Genomic DNA, 14,015 nt, shown 5'->3' on the forward strand with positions numbered 1-14,015 from the left:
GAGAGCCCAGGGGCGGGCATGGCTTACTGTCTCTTCAGCTGAGCCAGGGACTTCTTCTCCGTCTGCTGATGGAAGCTAATGCTCTTGAGGATGGAGGCTCGGTAGAGTGCAAACCCTCTGCAGGGAGGGACAGAGGGAGAGGTGAGTGCTGACGAGTCTCTAGGCTGGCCCGGTGTGACCTCGAGCCCTCAGAGCAGTCTGCCAGGGCAAGGGGCTGCCAGCTATTCAACCTGGACCCGCTAACTCTGGAAATACCAGACACAGGGCAGCCCCAGGACTGCCAGGGCGAGGCAGGACCTATTAGCCGGTCGGTGGGCCCAGAAAAGGAGAGTGTGGCGGGGACGGGGCAGGGGTCCTGCCTTCTCGTGAGCAACTGTGGTATCTGTGAAGCGCTTACTTCGTGCCAGGCACTGTACTAAGCGCTGCGGGGGATGCAAGTAAACCGGGTTGGATGCGGTTCCTGTCCCACGTGGGGCTCACAGTCTTAACCCTCATTTTGCAGATGAAGTAACTGAGGTCCAGAAAAGTGAAGCGACTTGCCCAGAGTCACAGAGCAGACAAGTGGTGGAGTGGCAATTGGAACCCCTGTCCTTCTGACCCCAAGGCCCGTGCTCTATCCGCTAAGTCACTCGTTAGCTTCCGAGGCTTAGTCCAGTGCTCTGCACACGGTAAGTGCTCAATAAATACGGTTGAATGAACGAATGAGGCACCAAAGGTCACCAGAGAGTGGTCCCAAAGGCGATCACCGACCCTCCTGCCTCTCAACTCCCTCCAGTGCCCCCCGCGCCCACCTCTCCCTCCCTCCTCCACACAGGTCGACCGCCTTCTCATGGGCTTCGGGGGTGGGGACGGGGAGACGGAGGCGGCCCGATCGCTGACCTGGAGGCCTGCAGGGCGGTGGCCTGCAGGTCAGCGGCCACGTGCAGGAAGTAGTAACTGAGGAAGATGCGGCGTTGCAGGAGGAGGAAGAAGAAGCAGATGCTGTCCCAGATGACGCCAGCCTCCTCGACGGGCAATACGCAGTCTTGGTCTTTGCCCACGGTCTTGGCTGATGGAGCAGAAGCCCGGGATCAGCGGCCGGGACCCCACAACTCCTCCCTACCCCGACCCCGCGACATCGAAATCCTCAAGAGCCCCGGAACCCCTCGCCCTGCGCTCGGCCCCGGCCAGCCTTTCCGCACTCACGGTCGTAGTAGCCTTTCACAGTGCACACCAGGCTGAAGAGCTGGATGACCCAGCAGAAGTTGCTCTGCATCTGTTGCACAAAGACGCACGACAGGAGCTGCGAGACAGGGCAGAGCCGTCAGGGCCCGCCGGGATTCCCAGGCTACCGTACTCGCCCAAGCGCTTAGTACAGAGCTCTGCACACAGTAAAGACTCAATATATATGACTGACTGACGGCCCTGAACCCGGAGGCCGTCTCCGACCCTCGGCACTTTCTACTTTTGGCCGGGCGTCCCCATCTCTCGGTCCTCTCTTCCTCACAGCGGACATCCCAGCCAGGGTTGGCTTAGCGGGATGGGCCAAGTCCCCAAATGCAAAGGGAGTGGGCCAAGCTTGCAGGGATGAAGCTTTCAAGTTTTGTTACTTGAAAGTAGTGGTATTTGTTAAGCATCTACTATTTGCCAAGCACTGGAGTTGACACGGGGAAGTCAGATCGAACGTGATTCCTGTGCCACTTAGCGCTCGCAGTCTGAGGGAGGACAGGTGTTTGTTCCCCATTTTTCAGAAGAGGAAACCGAGGCACAGAGAGGTTAAGTGACTCGCCCAAGGTCACCCAGCAGCAGGTAAGCGGCACAGCCGGGAGAAGAACCCAGGTCCCATGACTCCCAGTTCTATGCCCTTCCCTCAAGACTCACTCCTCCGGTCGGGGCAGGGCTGCTGATGCTCCTCTCTCCTCCCGCTCCTCCATCCCTCCTCCCAGAAAGGAGCAAGCAACCCCAAAGGCTTCAGGGAAAACGCTTCCTAGGATAGCCAGACCCAGAGAAGCAGCGTGGCTCAGTGGAAAGAGCCCGGGCTTGGGAGTCAGAGGTTGCGGGTTCTAATCCTGCCGCCGCCACTTATCTGCTGTGACTTTGGGCGAGTCACTTCACTTCTCTGGGCCTCAGTTCCCTCACCTGTAAAATGGGGATTAAAACATGTGGGACAACCTACTTACCCTGTACCTACCCCAGCGCTTACAACAGTGCTTGGCACATAGTAAGCGCTTAACAAATACCAGCATCATTATCCTTATCATCTCTGCTGTTCAGCTGGGAGAGGACCTGAGGCGTAAGAAGGGTTCTAGGGGCGGGGCAGGGGGAGCGATGGGGCAAGGCCGGTTAGCCATCCGGCCTGCGGGCCACTCTCTGGACTATCCTATCCGTCACCGGACGGCACAGCGGGGCTGGCCGAGGCATTCACCGAGAGCATGTTCTTGGAGATGATGACGGTGACGTTGTAGAGGATGAGGCAATCCCACAGCACCAGCTGAGCCTTGGTGGGCTTCTGCAGGAGGGAGGTGCCAAACAGCAGCAGGTAGAAGCAGGCGAGGAGGTAGCCCAGGCCGAAGACGCTGATCCGGATGGCGCCCGTGATGAACACCACCACCAGGACCAGCCAAAAGAGGTAGCGGAAGACGGCCACCTTCAGCATGTCCAGGTAGGACCTGGGCCACGACGGGGGCCGGGAAAGGCGGAGAAGGGACACAGAGAGAGGCCGGAGGTCAGCCCGCCATTCAGTTGCAGGGTGCCCGCCTCGACTGACTCACTGGCTTTGCAATCAGCAACTGGTTCTCTTTGTGTTCCCCCCCGAAGGTGGTCCCAGGGACACCACAGCCCACCGAGACAGATGACCGTCCCCTCACCAAAAAACCTCCGTGGAGACTACCTGTACTTCCCAAGCGCTTAGTACGGTGCTCTGCACACAGTAAGCGCTCAATAAATACGATTGAATGAACGAATCCACCAGGGTCTCAGGAACCTTACGCTCAGGAAGGCCTTCCTAGAGCTCACCTGGCTCCCTCCTAGTGCAATTTCAGTCCTTTAAGGAGCGCCAGTGGACTTGGACAAAATCCATCCTTCCCAAGGTTCCCTCGGCTTCTCCTCCCCTCAGAAACTTTCGGAGCCGCCCCCGGTCCTCCTGGCCCCGTCTCTAGCGAGGGCAGGGCCGACCCCAGAGGACAGCACACTGATTCTCAGACCGCTCAGCTGCTAAGCCCCTTCCCAGTCCCTCTCCAGATCCTGCTGCCACAAGGGATCCTCACCCACCCCCACCCCACCCTCCGGACGCCCCATCCCTCGGGTCCTGCCCCGAAGAAGGTCCACTCCGAGGTCTGGAGACGTGGTCATTGGTCCAGCTGTCTAAGGTAGACTGCCCCGGAGCCAAGAGCTTGCGAGGGTCAGCGGGCACCCCCCAGCCCAGGGCCCTCCCTCACCTGCAGTTGATGAAATTGGGCACGGGGTTGGGCTCGCCCCTCAGGGGCTCCAGGTGGTCAGTGTTGAGCCCGGCCGTGTGCTGCCACTCCTCGCTGCGCTCGGCCACAAACACCTGCCACTGCTGGGAGGCGCAGAGCAGGAGCAGGAAATCGCCTGCGGGCAACGTTGGGGTCAACTCGGCCGGCACCATGAGCCCAGCCTGAAGGAGAGCCCCCGGGCTGGCCCCCCAGCCTTGGCTTCCTGGCTTTCTGATGCCCCCACCCTCCTCTCCCTCCCCCCCAGACCCTGGGGTCACGGGCCGTATGCGTTGATACTAGATGACCATTTGGATTTTGCCCTCCTGGAATCCAGGCTCATTCCGGTGGTGCTGGGCTCATCAGTGACAGTTTCATAAAGTGATTTACAGGAAAAAATCCGTCCCAGGCCCGGCTCCAGCTGACCCCAGAGCCCCTTCCCTGACTGAGCAGGGGACGTGGGGCAGGAAGAGGACCCCTCCTCCGGCCTCCCTCTCCTGACCAGACCCAATGGATAAGACAGGAGCTAGGAGGGGAGAGAGGGTGGTGGTAATGGAGGGGGAAGAGGTGTCGAGCCCACCGACGGCCCGGGCGGGGAGCTGGCAGGGGAGAGAGCCCCGTGAGTGGTCAGGGGCCCCAGGAGGATGTAAGGGGGGACGGAGGACTCACTGATGAGGTTGGTGGACTTGGGGGGGCTGAAGAAGTCGGGCAGGTACATCCACTTGATGAGCGCCGAGTTCATGGGGATGGCCTGGCTCCAGCGCCACGGGTAGTCTGCGGGCCGGGGGGCACGTTACCCAGGCCCCCCGCCCGGCCTCCCAAACCACCCCTTCCTCCAGGAGCTCTGCCTGCTCTGGAAAGCTCACCCCTCCGGGCCCCCCAGCTCCCCCGGCCTCCAGCTCCTGCTCGGCCCCAGAGGCCGATGGGACGGATCCGTCGGACTCCTCTCCTCACTGTCGGAGCCGATCCCGCCAGCCTGGGCCGCGGGTGGGCCCGGGGGTGAGCCAACACACACCCCAGACGCACACACCAACACAGATCTCCACCCAGGAAGGCTTTACCCATGCAGAGGGCGGGGGGGATGCCCACACACAGCAGGTATTGGTAGAGCAGGAACAGGGCGAGGAAGAGGCAGTAGTTGGGCCAGAGGTGGGCGATGGCGGCCCGGCGCCGGCGGGTCAGGATGGCCACCAGCCAGCAGCCATGCAGGATCACCATGAAGTTCATGCGCTGGCCGATCACGTTCACCGTCATCAGGAAGCAGATCTGAGGACACGGACAGGGAGGGGGCAGACACGGTGCCAACCGGGGGACCGTGGCAGGGTCTCGGTGTCTCCCCTTCCGCCCCCTACACTCTCACACGAACAATATCCAGGGGCCTGCTAGATGGGAGGGGTGATCACGTTGACTAATTTTATGGGATTCTCCCAAGCCCTCGGTACAATCCTTCTGCACGCAGTAAGCACTCAGCAAATACTTTTATTAATAATAATCATAATGGCATTTGTTAAGCACTTACTATGTGCAAAGCCCTGTTCTAAGCACTGGGGGGATACAAGGTGATCAGGTTGTCCCGCGTGGGGCTCACAGTCATCATCCCAATTTTACAGATGAGGTAACTGAGGCTCCGAGAAGTTAAGCGACTTGCCCAAAGTCACACAGCAGACATGTGAAGGAGCAGGGATTCGAACCCATGATCTTTGACTCCAAAACCCGTGCTTCTTTTGAATGACTGGTTGATAGAGGCTGGAAGCCCAAAGGAGGCTTGATGGAAATCAGGTGTACTATCCTTGGTCTGCTCTTTCTATTCCAGAAGTGTTTGGACACGTTTGTGCATGGGCTTGGGAAAAGCCCCGGAGGTATTTGCTGCAGAGAAAGGGTGAGGTGACCGGGACAACTGCAGGACAAGGCCAGAGAAAAGGGGAGGTGACCGGAGCAACAGGCTCAGAATCCACACAAAGCGGGGCCCAATCGGCTGCTCCCGATCAATCACATTTACTGAGCGCTTACTGTGTGCACAGCACTGTACTAGCCGCTTGGGAGAGTACAGTATAACAGAGTTAGTAGACACATTTCCTGCCCACAACCAGCTTGCAGTCTATAGGGGGAGGCAGACACTAATAAAAATTTAAAAAATTACGGATACAAGAATAAGAATTACGGTATCTGTTAAGCACTTACAATGTGCCGAGCACTGTTCTAAGTGCCGGATATACGTGAGTCCGTGGGACTGAGGGCGGGGATGAATAAAGGGGGCAAATCCAAACTCAACGCGCAGAAGGGAGTGGGAGAAGAGGAAATGAGGGTTTAGTCGGGAAGGCCGGGGCCTTCCCGACAGTCTGTCTTCCCTCTGGCCCTCCCCGCCACCCTGGCCACTGTTACGGGGCCAAAAAGGGCCTCGGCCTCTCTGGGGAGGAGATCGGGGGCAGCGTGTGTGTCCTCTGAAAGACTGTGGCCTGGAGATGGAGGGTTGGCTGGGGTGGGGATACAGGAGCTAGCAGCTGCTAGCTCCACCTTAACTGCATCAGCCTCCTCTCTGATCTCCCATCCTCCTGTCTCTCCCCACTTCAGTCTACACTGCACGCTGATACCCGGATCATCTTTGTGCAGAAATGCTCTGGGCATGTTACTGCCCTCATCAAAAATCTCCAGTGGCTACCAGTCAACCTAAGCATCAGGCAAAAACTCCTCACTCTCGGCTTCAAGGCTGTCCATCCATCCCCTTGCCCCCTCCTCCCTCACCTCCCTCCTCTCCTTCTCCAGCCCAGCCCACACCCTCCGCTCCTCTGCCACCGCTCACCTCCTCACTGGGCCTCGTTCTCGCCTGTCCCACCGTCGACCCCCAGCCTACATCCTCCTCCTGGCCCGGAATGCCCTCCCTCCACACATCCGCCAAACTAGCTCTCTTCCTTCCTTCAAAGCCCTACTGAGAGCTCACCTCCTCCAAGAGGCCTTCCCACACTGAGCCCCCTTTTTCCTCTCCTCCTCCCCATCCCCCCGCCCTACCTCCTTCCCCTCCCCACAGCACCTGTATAAATGTTAGTACAGATGTATTACTCTATTTATTTTACTTGTACATATTTATTATTCATTTTCATTCATTCATTCAATCGTATTTATTGAGCCCTTACTGTGTGCAGAGCACTGTACTAAGCGCTTGGGAAGTCCAAGTTGGCAACATATAGAGACGGTCCCTACCCAACAGTGGGCTCACAGTCTAGAAGATTTCGTTTTGTTAATGATGTGCATTTAATCAATCAATCATATTTATTGAGCGCTAACTGTGTGCAGAGCACTGTACTAAGCGCTTGGGAAGTACAAGTTGGCAACATATAGAGACAGTCCCTACCCAACAGTGGGCTCACAGTCTAGAAGATTTCGTTTTGTCAATGATGTGCATTTAATCAATCAATCGTATTTATTGAGCGCTTACTGTATGCAGAGCACTGTACTAAGCGCTTGGGAAGTCCAAGTTGGCAACATATAGAGACGGTCCCTACCCAACAGCGGGCTCACAGTCTAGAAGGGGGAGGCAGAGAACAAAACCAAACATATTAACAAAATAAAATAAATAGAATAGCTTTAATTCCATTTGTTCTGACGACTTGACACCCGTCCACCTGTTTGGTTTTGTCGTCTGTCTCCCCCTTCTAGACTGTGGGCCCGTTGTCGGGTAGGGACCGTCTCTAGATGTCACCGACAGTGCAAACAGTAAGTGCTCAATAAATACGATTGAATGAATGAATGAATGAATGAATGTGAGCCCGTTGTTGGGTAGGGACTGTCTCTATATGTCGCCAACTTGTACTCTCCCAAGCGCTTAGTCCAGTGCTCTGCACACAGTAAGCGCTCAATAAATACGATTGAATGAATGAATGAATGAATACGATTGAATGAACGAACCTAGCGTGACGGGAAAGGAGCCAGGCAGGGGGAGGGCTGACACCAAGGTTGCCGCTGATCGCCGGCCCCCGCGGCCCCAGCGGCCCGGCCCGACTCACCTCCAGCCCAAACTTGTAGTAGAAGAAGTTGAGGAAGTACTTGGCGCAGCCGAGGAGCCCCCGGTCCAGGCGCTGGCGGGTCCCGTCGGGGCAGACGGCCTGGGCCGGGGGCGGCGATAGCTGGTACTGTTTGCGGTAGTACTCCTGGCGCCGGTACACGATGGCCTCGAAGACCAGCAGGAGCAGGATCAGCAGGTGGTTCTGCCGAGGGGGAGATGAGCGAGGACAGGACAGGGGGTTTGCGGGTGGGGAGAAAGCGGCTTCACTCATTCCGTCCCATTGATTGAGCGCTGACTGTGTACAGAGCATTCAATCAATCGCATTTATTGAGCGCTTACTGAGTACAGAGCACTGGACTAAGCACTTGGAAAGTACAAGTTCAATCGTATTGATTGAGCGCTTACTGTGTGCAGAGCGCTTGGGAACTCCAAGCTGGCGACATATAGAGACGGTCCCTACCCAACAACGGGCTCACGTATTTACTACTTGTACACATTGACTGTCCCATTCATTTCATTTTGTTAATATGTTTTGTTGTCTGTCTCCCCCTTCTAATAATAATAATGGCATTTATTAAGCGCTTACTATGTTCTAAGCGCCGGGGAGGTTACAAGGTGATCAGGTTGTCCCCTGGGGGGCTCACAGTCTTAATCCCCATTTTGCAGATGAGGCCCAGAGGAGTTAAGTGACTGGCCCAAAGTCACACAGCTGACAATTGGTGGAGTCGGGATTTGAACCCATGACCTCTGACTCCAAAGCCCGTGCTCTTTCCACTGAGCCACACTGCTTCTCTAATTCTATTAGAGAACCGGGACACCTTCTAGACTGTGAGCCCACTGGTGGGTAGGGACCATCTGTAGATGTTGCCAACTTGTACTTCCCGAGTGCTTAGTACAGTGCTCTGCACACAGTAAGTGCTCAATAAATACGATTGAATGAATGAATGAATGAATGTTGGAGGAGGACTGTCTGTATATGTTGCCAACTTGTACTTCCCAAGCGCTTAGTACAGTGCTCTGCACACAGTAAGTGCTCAATAAATGTGATTGAATGAATGAAGGGGGACTGTACTAAGCGCTTGGGAGAGTACAACAATAAACAAACACATTCCCTGCTCACAGTAAGCTTACAGTCTAGATGGGGAGACAGACATTAATAGAAATAAATGACAGATATAATAATAATAATAATAATAATAATAATAATGACGATGGCATTTATTAAGCGCTTACTATGTGCAAAGCACTGCAAGTGCTGGGGAAGTTACAAGGTGATCAGGTTGTCCCATGGGGGGCTCACAGTCTTCATCCCCGTTTTACAGATGAGGTAACTGAGGCCCAGAGAATAATAATAATAATGATAATGATGGCATTTATTAAGCGCTTACTATGTGCAAAGCACCATTCTAAGCGCTGGGGAGATTACAAGGTGATCAGGTTGCCCCACGGGAAGCTCACAGTTTTCATCCCCATTTTACAGACGAGGGAACTGAGGCCCAGAGAAGTGAAGTGACTCGCTCAAAGTCACCCAGCTGACAACTGGTGGAGCCGGGATTTGAACCCACGACCTCTGACTCCCAAGCCCGGGCTCTTTCCCCTGAGCCACGCTGCTTCTCATGGACCTATTTGGGCATATTTATTCTATTTATTTTATTTTGTTAATATGTTTGGTTTTGTTCTCTGTCTCCCCCTTCTAGACTGTGAGCCCACTGTTGGGTAGGGACCGTCTCTAGATGTTGCCAACTTGTACTTCCCAAGTGCTCAGTACAGTGCTCTGCACACAGTTAGTGCTCAATAAATACAATTGATTGATTGATTGATTGATTGACTGATTGGGTGTGTGGAGAGTCCTGGGGGCCGGTGGGAGTGGGGAAACAGAGGCAGCGACCTACCGCTTCCAGTTGCCCGCACAACTTTCTGCGATGGCCTGGTAGTGCAGAGGGAGGGGTCAGCCTAGGGGTTACCACTGGCCCGGCGCCATCCGGACTTGGGGCGCGGGGAGGAGGGAGTCTGGACACCCCGTTTCCGGGCTCCTCGCTCACCTGGATGTAGCCCAGGTTGGGGTAGCCCTTGCGGATGCCAAACCAGTTGGCCGGGTCGACGGGCCCCCGGTAGAGCACGGAGTCGCTGACCTCTGACTTCTGCAGGTTGGTGCTGTTGAGGCTTGGCTAAAGAACAACCGAGAAGAATCAGGACCCGATTTCCCCCGCCCCGGTCCACCCAATCCAGCTTGTACTTCCCAAGCGCTTAGTACAGTGCTCCGCACACAGTAAGCGCTCAATAAATCCGATTGATTGATAAATCGGGGAGATCGCCCGTCGCCCTCCCCGAGCCCTGCCCTCCTTCGAGGGGCTGGGCGATCGGGGCCCCCCTTCTCTCCTCCTTCACCTCGGTGCAGTTGGTGGAGTACTGGTGGGGGTCCACAATCTTCAGCTGGTACAGCATCTTGCAGACGATGATGATGCAGGTCCAGACGGTGGACAGGCAGGAAGCCATGTGGCGGAACCGGGAGTACGGCAGGGCGAAAGCCCACAGCACCACCAGAAGGAAGTTCATCACGGACACCTGCCGGGGCGGAGGCAGAGGGCGGGGAGGAGACGGGACAGTCCTCAGGGCCCAGGGGAGGGCCGCGGAGGAAATCTAGGGGAAGGGAGGACTCTCCCGCTGGAGGACGGCGGACGGACGCCGCGGTTGCGGCTCTTGGTTGCGCGCAACAGGACCGGCGGGGAGACGCCAGGAGACTCAGAGTTCTGCATTCTGCAGGACCCTCCCGCCCTCGCCTGCCCCTTTCCCCCGCCTCCTCACCTCTTTCAGGGCCACCCAGACGGTGTAGAGGGCCACCAGCTTGCAGATGTGCAGCTCGAGGAGGCGCCGCACAAAGACCTGCACCTGAGTCAGGGTGTCCGAGAATCTCCAGCCCAGGACAGTCAACCGCTCCATCACCAGGCCCCACTTACTGGGCAGAGCTGCAAAGCGGGAGGGGCCGAGGAGGGGTCGGATGGGCAAGGCACTCTGACTAGAGACCCCCTCCCTGCGCTCGGGGGCTGGGGGATAGGTGGGAGCTCAGCCCCTTGGCTCCCAGGAAGGCAACAACGTGGCCTAGAGGAAAGAGCGTGGGCCCGGGTTCTAATTCCGGCTCCGCTATTGGCCAGCTGCGCGACCCTGGGCAAGTCAGTTCATTTCTCCGTGCTTCCGTTTCCTCGTCTGTAAAATGGGGATTCGATACTTATCCTCCTGACTACGTGGACTGGGAGGCCCGTGCGAAACAAGGACTGCGTCCAACCTGATTAACCTGCACGGACCCCAGCACTTGGAACTGTGCTCGGCACATAGGAAGCGCTTAACAAGTATCGTGATTATTCGGGGACTCACCGGGGCAGGAGCTTGGGGCTCAGAGCTGTGAGGGAGTTTGGTTCCCTTTCCCTCGCCTCCCCCTGCCCTGCCACTCCCACCCACTCCATCCCACCCTTTCCCCCCCAATCTTCCCTCCCACTCCTCTTTCTCCCCAGGCAGAGTGACCCGAGCCCGGCCCAGCCCCTGCCCGGGATCCGGCTGCTTGTTACCTTCCGATCCCGACACTGAGTCCCCGCTGGTGCCAATGTCGCCCCCGCCACACTCCTCCTCCTCCTCGTCATCCTCAAGCAGGAGGGCATCCCCACTGCTGCCTTCATCGAGCCTGGCAGAGGGCAGCCCGGAGAGCGAGGTCGGCCAACCCAGAGAGTGAGGTCAACCTCCCCAGCGGCTAGGCCAGGGGGTGGTTCTGGGTTGGCACTACCTAGGGTCGGGTGAGGGCTGGGGGATGGGAGTGGAGCTGGTACCCACTCCCTTTTTTCTCTGCCAGCCCCCACTGGGTCCCCACGTCCCCCCTCTCCGGCTCCCCCGGGGACACAAGTCTGGCCTGGAAGCCGCCGGCCGAGGGGCACGGTCTGGAGACCCAGGTGGGGCACGCTGCCCCTTGAAAGGGGCACCATCCAGCTCAAGAGAGAGGCTGCAAGCCACCGCGGTCCCTCCCTGGCCTCCACCCTCCCACCCCGCGGCCTAGGGCTGGGCCTCGGAGAACAGGTGGGAGCCTCTTGTCCTACTGGCCTTGTTGGCCAGAGACGGGAGAGGGACCCAAGGACCCCGACTTCTCCCCTCCCTCAACCTCCCCAGCCCCGGTGGCTACCTGCAAGTGGGGCGCTGGGGGCCGGGCTCCGGGCCGGGAATGTGCTCCAGGTCCGTGAGGCGCATGAAGGGCCGGTGGAAGTAGTGGAGCTGCAGGATGCAGGCCAGCAAGAAGAAGCCGGGGATGAGGATGCTGGAGAAGAGCTCAGAGACGCTGAACTGCTCCAGTCCCAGGTCCCCCAGCCTGGCGGGGAGACGGACAGACACAGAGACAGAGGCCCCGTCAGCAGCGTGGAGAAGCAGCGGGGCTCAGTGGAAAGAGCCCGGGCTTTGGAGTCATCATCATCATCATCATCATCATCATCAATCGTATTTATTGAGCGCTTACTATGTGCAGAGCACTGTACTAAGCACTTGGGAAGTACAAATTGGCAACATATACAGTCCTTACCCAACAGTGGGCTCACAGTCTAAAAGGGGGAGACAGACAGAGAACAGGAAGAGGTCAGGGGTTCAAATCCCGGCCCCGCCAACTGTCAGCTGGGTGACTTTGGGCGAGTCACTTCGCTTCCCTGGGCCTCAGTTCCCTCATCTGGAAAATGGGGATTTAGACTGCGAGGCCCCAGTGGGACAACCTGATCACCCTGTAACCTCAACAGCGGTTAGAACAGCACTTCGCACATAGCAAGCGCTTAATAAATGCCACCGTCATTATTATTGTTGTTATTATTATCAGCCTCCAGACACTCACCGCGGGCCGGGCGGGAGCGCCGAGCCAGCCCCCGGGGAGAGAAGCGGAGGGGATGTCCCCTGCTAAGGCCTCCTGGGCCGCAGGGAAAACGGGGGGTGGTGCCAGTCTCGGGCAGAGAGGTTGGCACCGGGTGGTAACGGATGGAGCCGTGGCCGCTCACTGCCTGAGAAACAGGCTCGTCATCTTAGCCATGGCCCAGCCGGAGACCCCTGGCTGAGCGCTTGAGAGCGGGCAGAGGTTGTGGCCGTTCTTATCCTCGGCAGGTCGAGGCTGGGGTGCCTGAGCCCATTGCGGTGGGCTCAGTCTAGGCCCCCTACCCGTCCCCCCCGGGACCGGGGGTGGGATGGGCACACCGGGAATGGCGCGGCCCGGGCCCCCCGAGCCAGGCCCGGGTGGCAGCCCTCGCGAGGGACTCACTGCTCGTTGGTGAAGCCGGTCAGGTTGCGCCAGTACATGGGGAAGTCCTGGAACTGGAAGGTGTAGACGGCGATCAGCACCAGCATGGTATAGGCCACTACCAGCCACCAGAAAACCTTCAGTAGCTTCCGCCACAGACTGTAGTAGACCTGCCGGGGAGAGAGAAAGAGGGCGGTGGGCACGGCGGCCGTGGGGCAGACCACCCCCTCTGCCCCATGGCTCCTCAGGGCAGGGACACAGAGCAGACACCCTTCCAGGAGGAGGGCAAAAGACTGCCCCTCCCCGTGCCCATATTTACCATTCTCTTGTACACATTTACTATTCTATTTACTATGTTAATGATGTGCATCTAGCTTTCTTTCTATTTATTTTGACGACTTGACACCTGTCCACATGTTTCGTTTTGTTGTCTGTCTCCCCCTCCTAGACTGTGAAGCCCGTCGTTGGGTAGAAGCGGCGTGGCTCGGTGGGAAGAGCACGGGACTTGGAGTCAGAGGTCATGGGTTCAAATCCCGGCTCCGCCAATTGTCAGCTGTGTGACTTTGAGCGAGTCATTTCGCTTCTCTGGGCCTCAGTTCCCTCATCTGTAAAATGAGGATTAAGACTGGGAGCCCCACGTGGGACAACCTGATCACCTTGTAACCTCCCCAGCGCTTAGAACAGTGCTTTGCACATAGTAAGCGCTTAATAAATGCCATCATTATTATCATTATCATTATTATTATTATTATTATTATTAGGGAAGCAGCATGGCTTAACGGAAACAGCACAGGTTTGGGAGTCAGTGGGCATGAGTTCTAATCCCAGTCTGCCACTTGTCTGCTTGTGACCTTGGGCAAGTCACTTAACTTCTCTGTGCCTCAGTTACCTCATCTGTAAAATGGAGATTAAGACTCTGAGCCCCACATGGGACAACCTAATTACTTTGTATCTACCCCAGCGCTTAGAACAGTATTTGGCACATAGTAAGTGCTTAACAAATACCAACATTATTATTATTATTATTAGGGGCCGTCTCTATATGTTGCCGACTTGTACTTCCCAAGCGCTTAGTACAGTGCTCTGCACACAGTAAGCGCTCAATAAATACGATTGAATGAATGCCCAGAGAGACCACCTCTCTCCAAACCTAAGTCAGACCCCGAGAGGGCGGGGACACCCTTGCTAAGAATCCTCTCCTTATGGTTACTCAAGGCAGCCAACAAAACCAGAAGCCGCGAAGCCAGGTGGAAAGAGTCAGGAAACTCGGGTTCTAATTCCAGGTAATAATAATAATAATAATGACGATGGCATTTGTTAAGCGCTTACTATG

The 14,015-nt window shown here is 56.8% G+C and overlaps 1 protein-coding gene across 3 annotated transcripts in view; it reads right to left on the minus strand.

Moving 5' to 3' along the window:
* PIEZO1 (piezo type mechanosensitive ion channel component 1) overlaps positions 1-14,015 on the minus strand; it is a 153,464-nt gene that overhangs the window by 25,440 nt on the left and 114,009 nt on the right. For all 3 annotated transcript variants that reach the window (XM_038753615.1, XM_038753614.1, XM_038753613.1), the window contains 14 exons: positions 12,704-12,852; positions 11,597-11,779; positions 10,995-11,107; positions 10,237-10,397; positions 9,820-9,996; positions 9,474-9,599; positions 7,433-7,633; positions 4,493-4,697; positions 4,101-4,205; positions 3,417-3,570; positions 2,405-2,648; positions 1,186-1,282; positions 880-1,048; positions 28-117 (listed from right to left, as the gene is read on the minus strand). In XM_038753615.1, coding sequence (XP_038609543.1) covers positions 28-117; positions 880-1,048; positions 1,186-1,282; positions 2,405-2,648; positions 3,417-3,570; positions 4,101-4,205; positions 4,493-4,697; positions 7,433-7,633; positions 9,474-9,599; positions 9,820-9,996; positions 10,237-10,397; positions 10,995-11,107; positions 11,597-11,779; positions 12,704-12,852 — 2,174 coding nt within the window. The remainder of the gene's footprint in view (positions 1-27; positions 118-879; positions 1,049-1,185; positions 1,283-2,404; positions 2,649-3,416; positions 3,571-4,100; positions 4,206-4,492; positions 4,698-7,432; positions 7,634-9,473; positions 9,600-9,819; positions 9,997-10,236; positions 10,398-10,994; positions 11,108-11,596; positions 11,780-12,703; positions 12,853-14,015) is intronic.

The sequence above is a fragment of the Tachyglossus aculeatus genome, chromosome 11, assembly GCF_015852505.1.
Source record: "Tachyglossus aculeatus isolate mTacAcu1 chromosome 11, mTacAcu1.pri, whole genome shotgun sequence".
Lineage (NCBI taxonomy): Eukaryota > Metazoa > Chordata > Mammalia > Monotremata > Tachyglossidae > Tachyglossus > Tachyglossus aculeatus.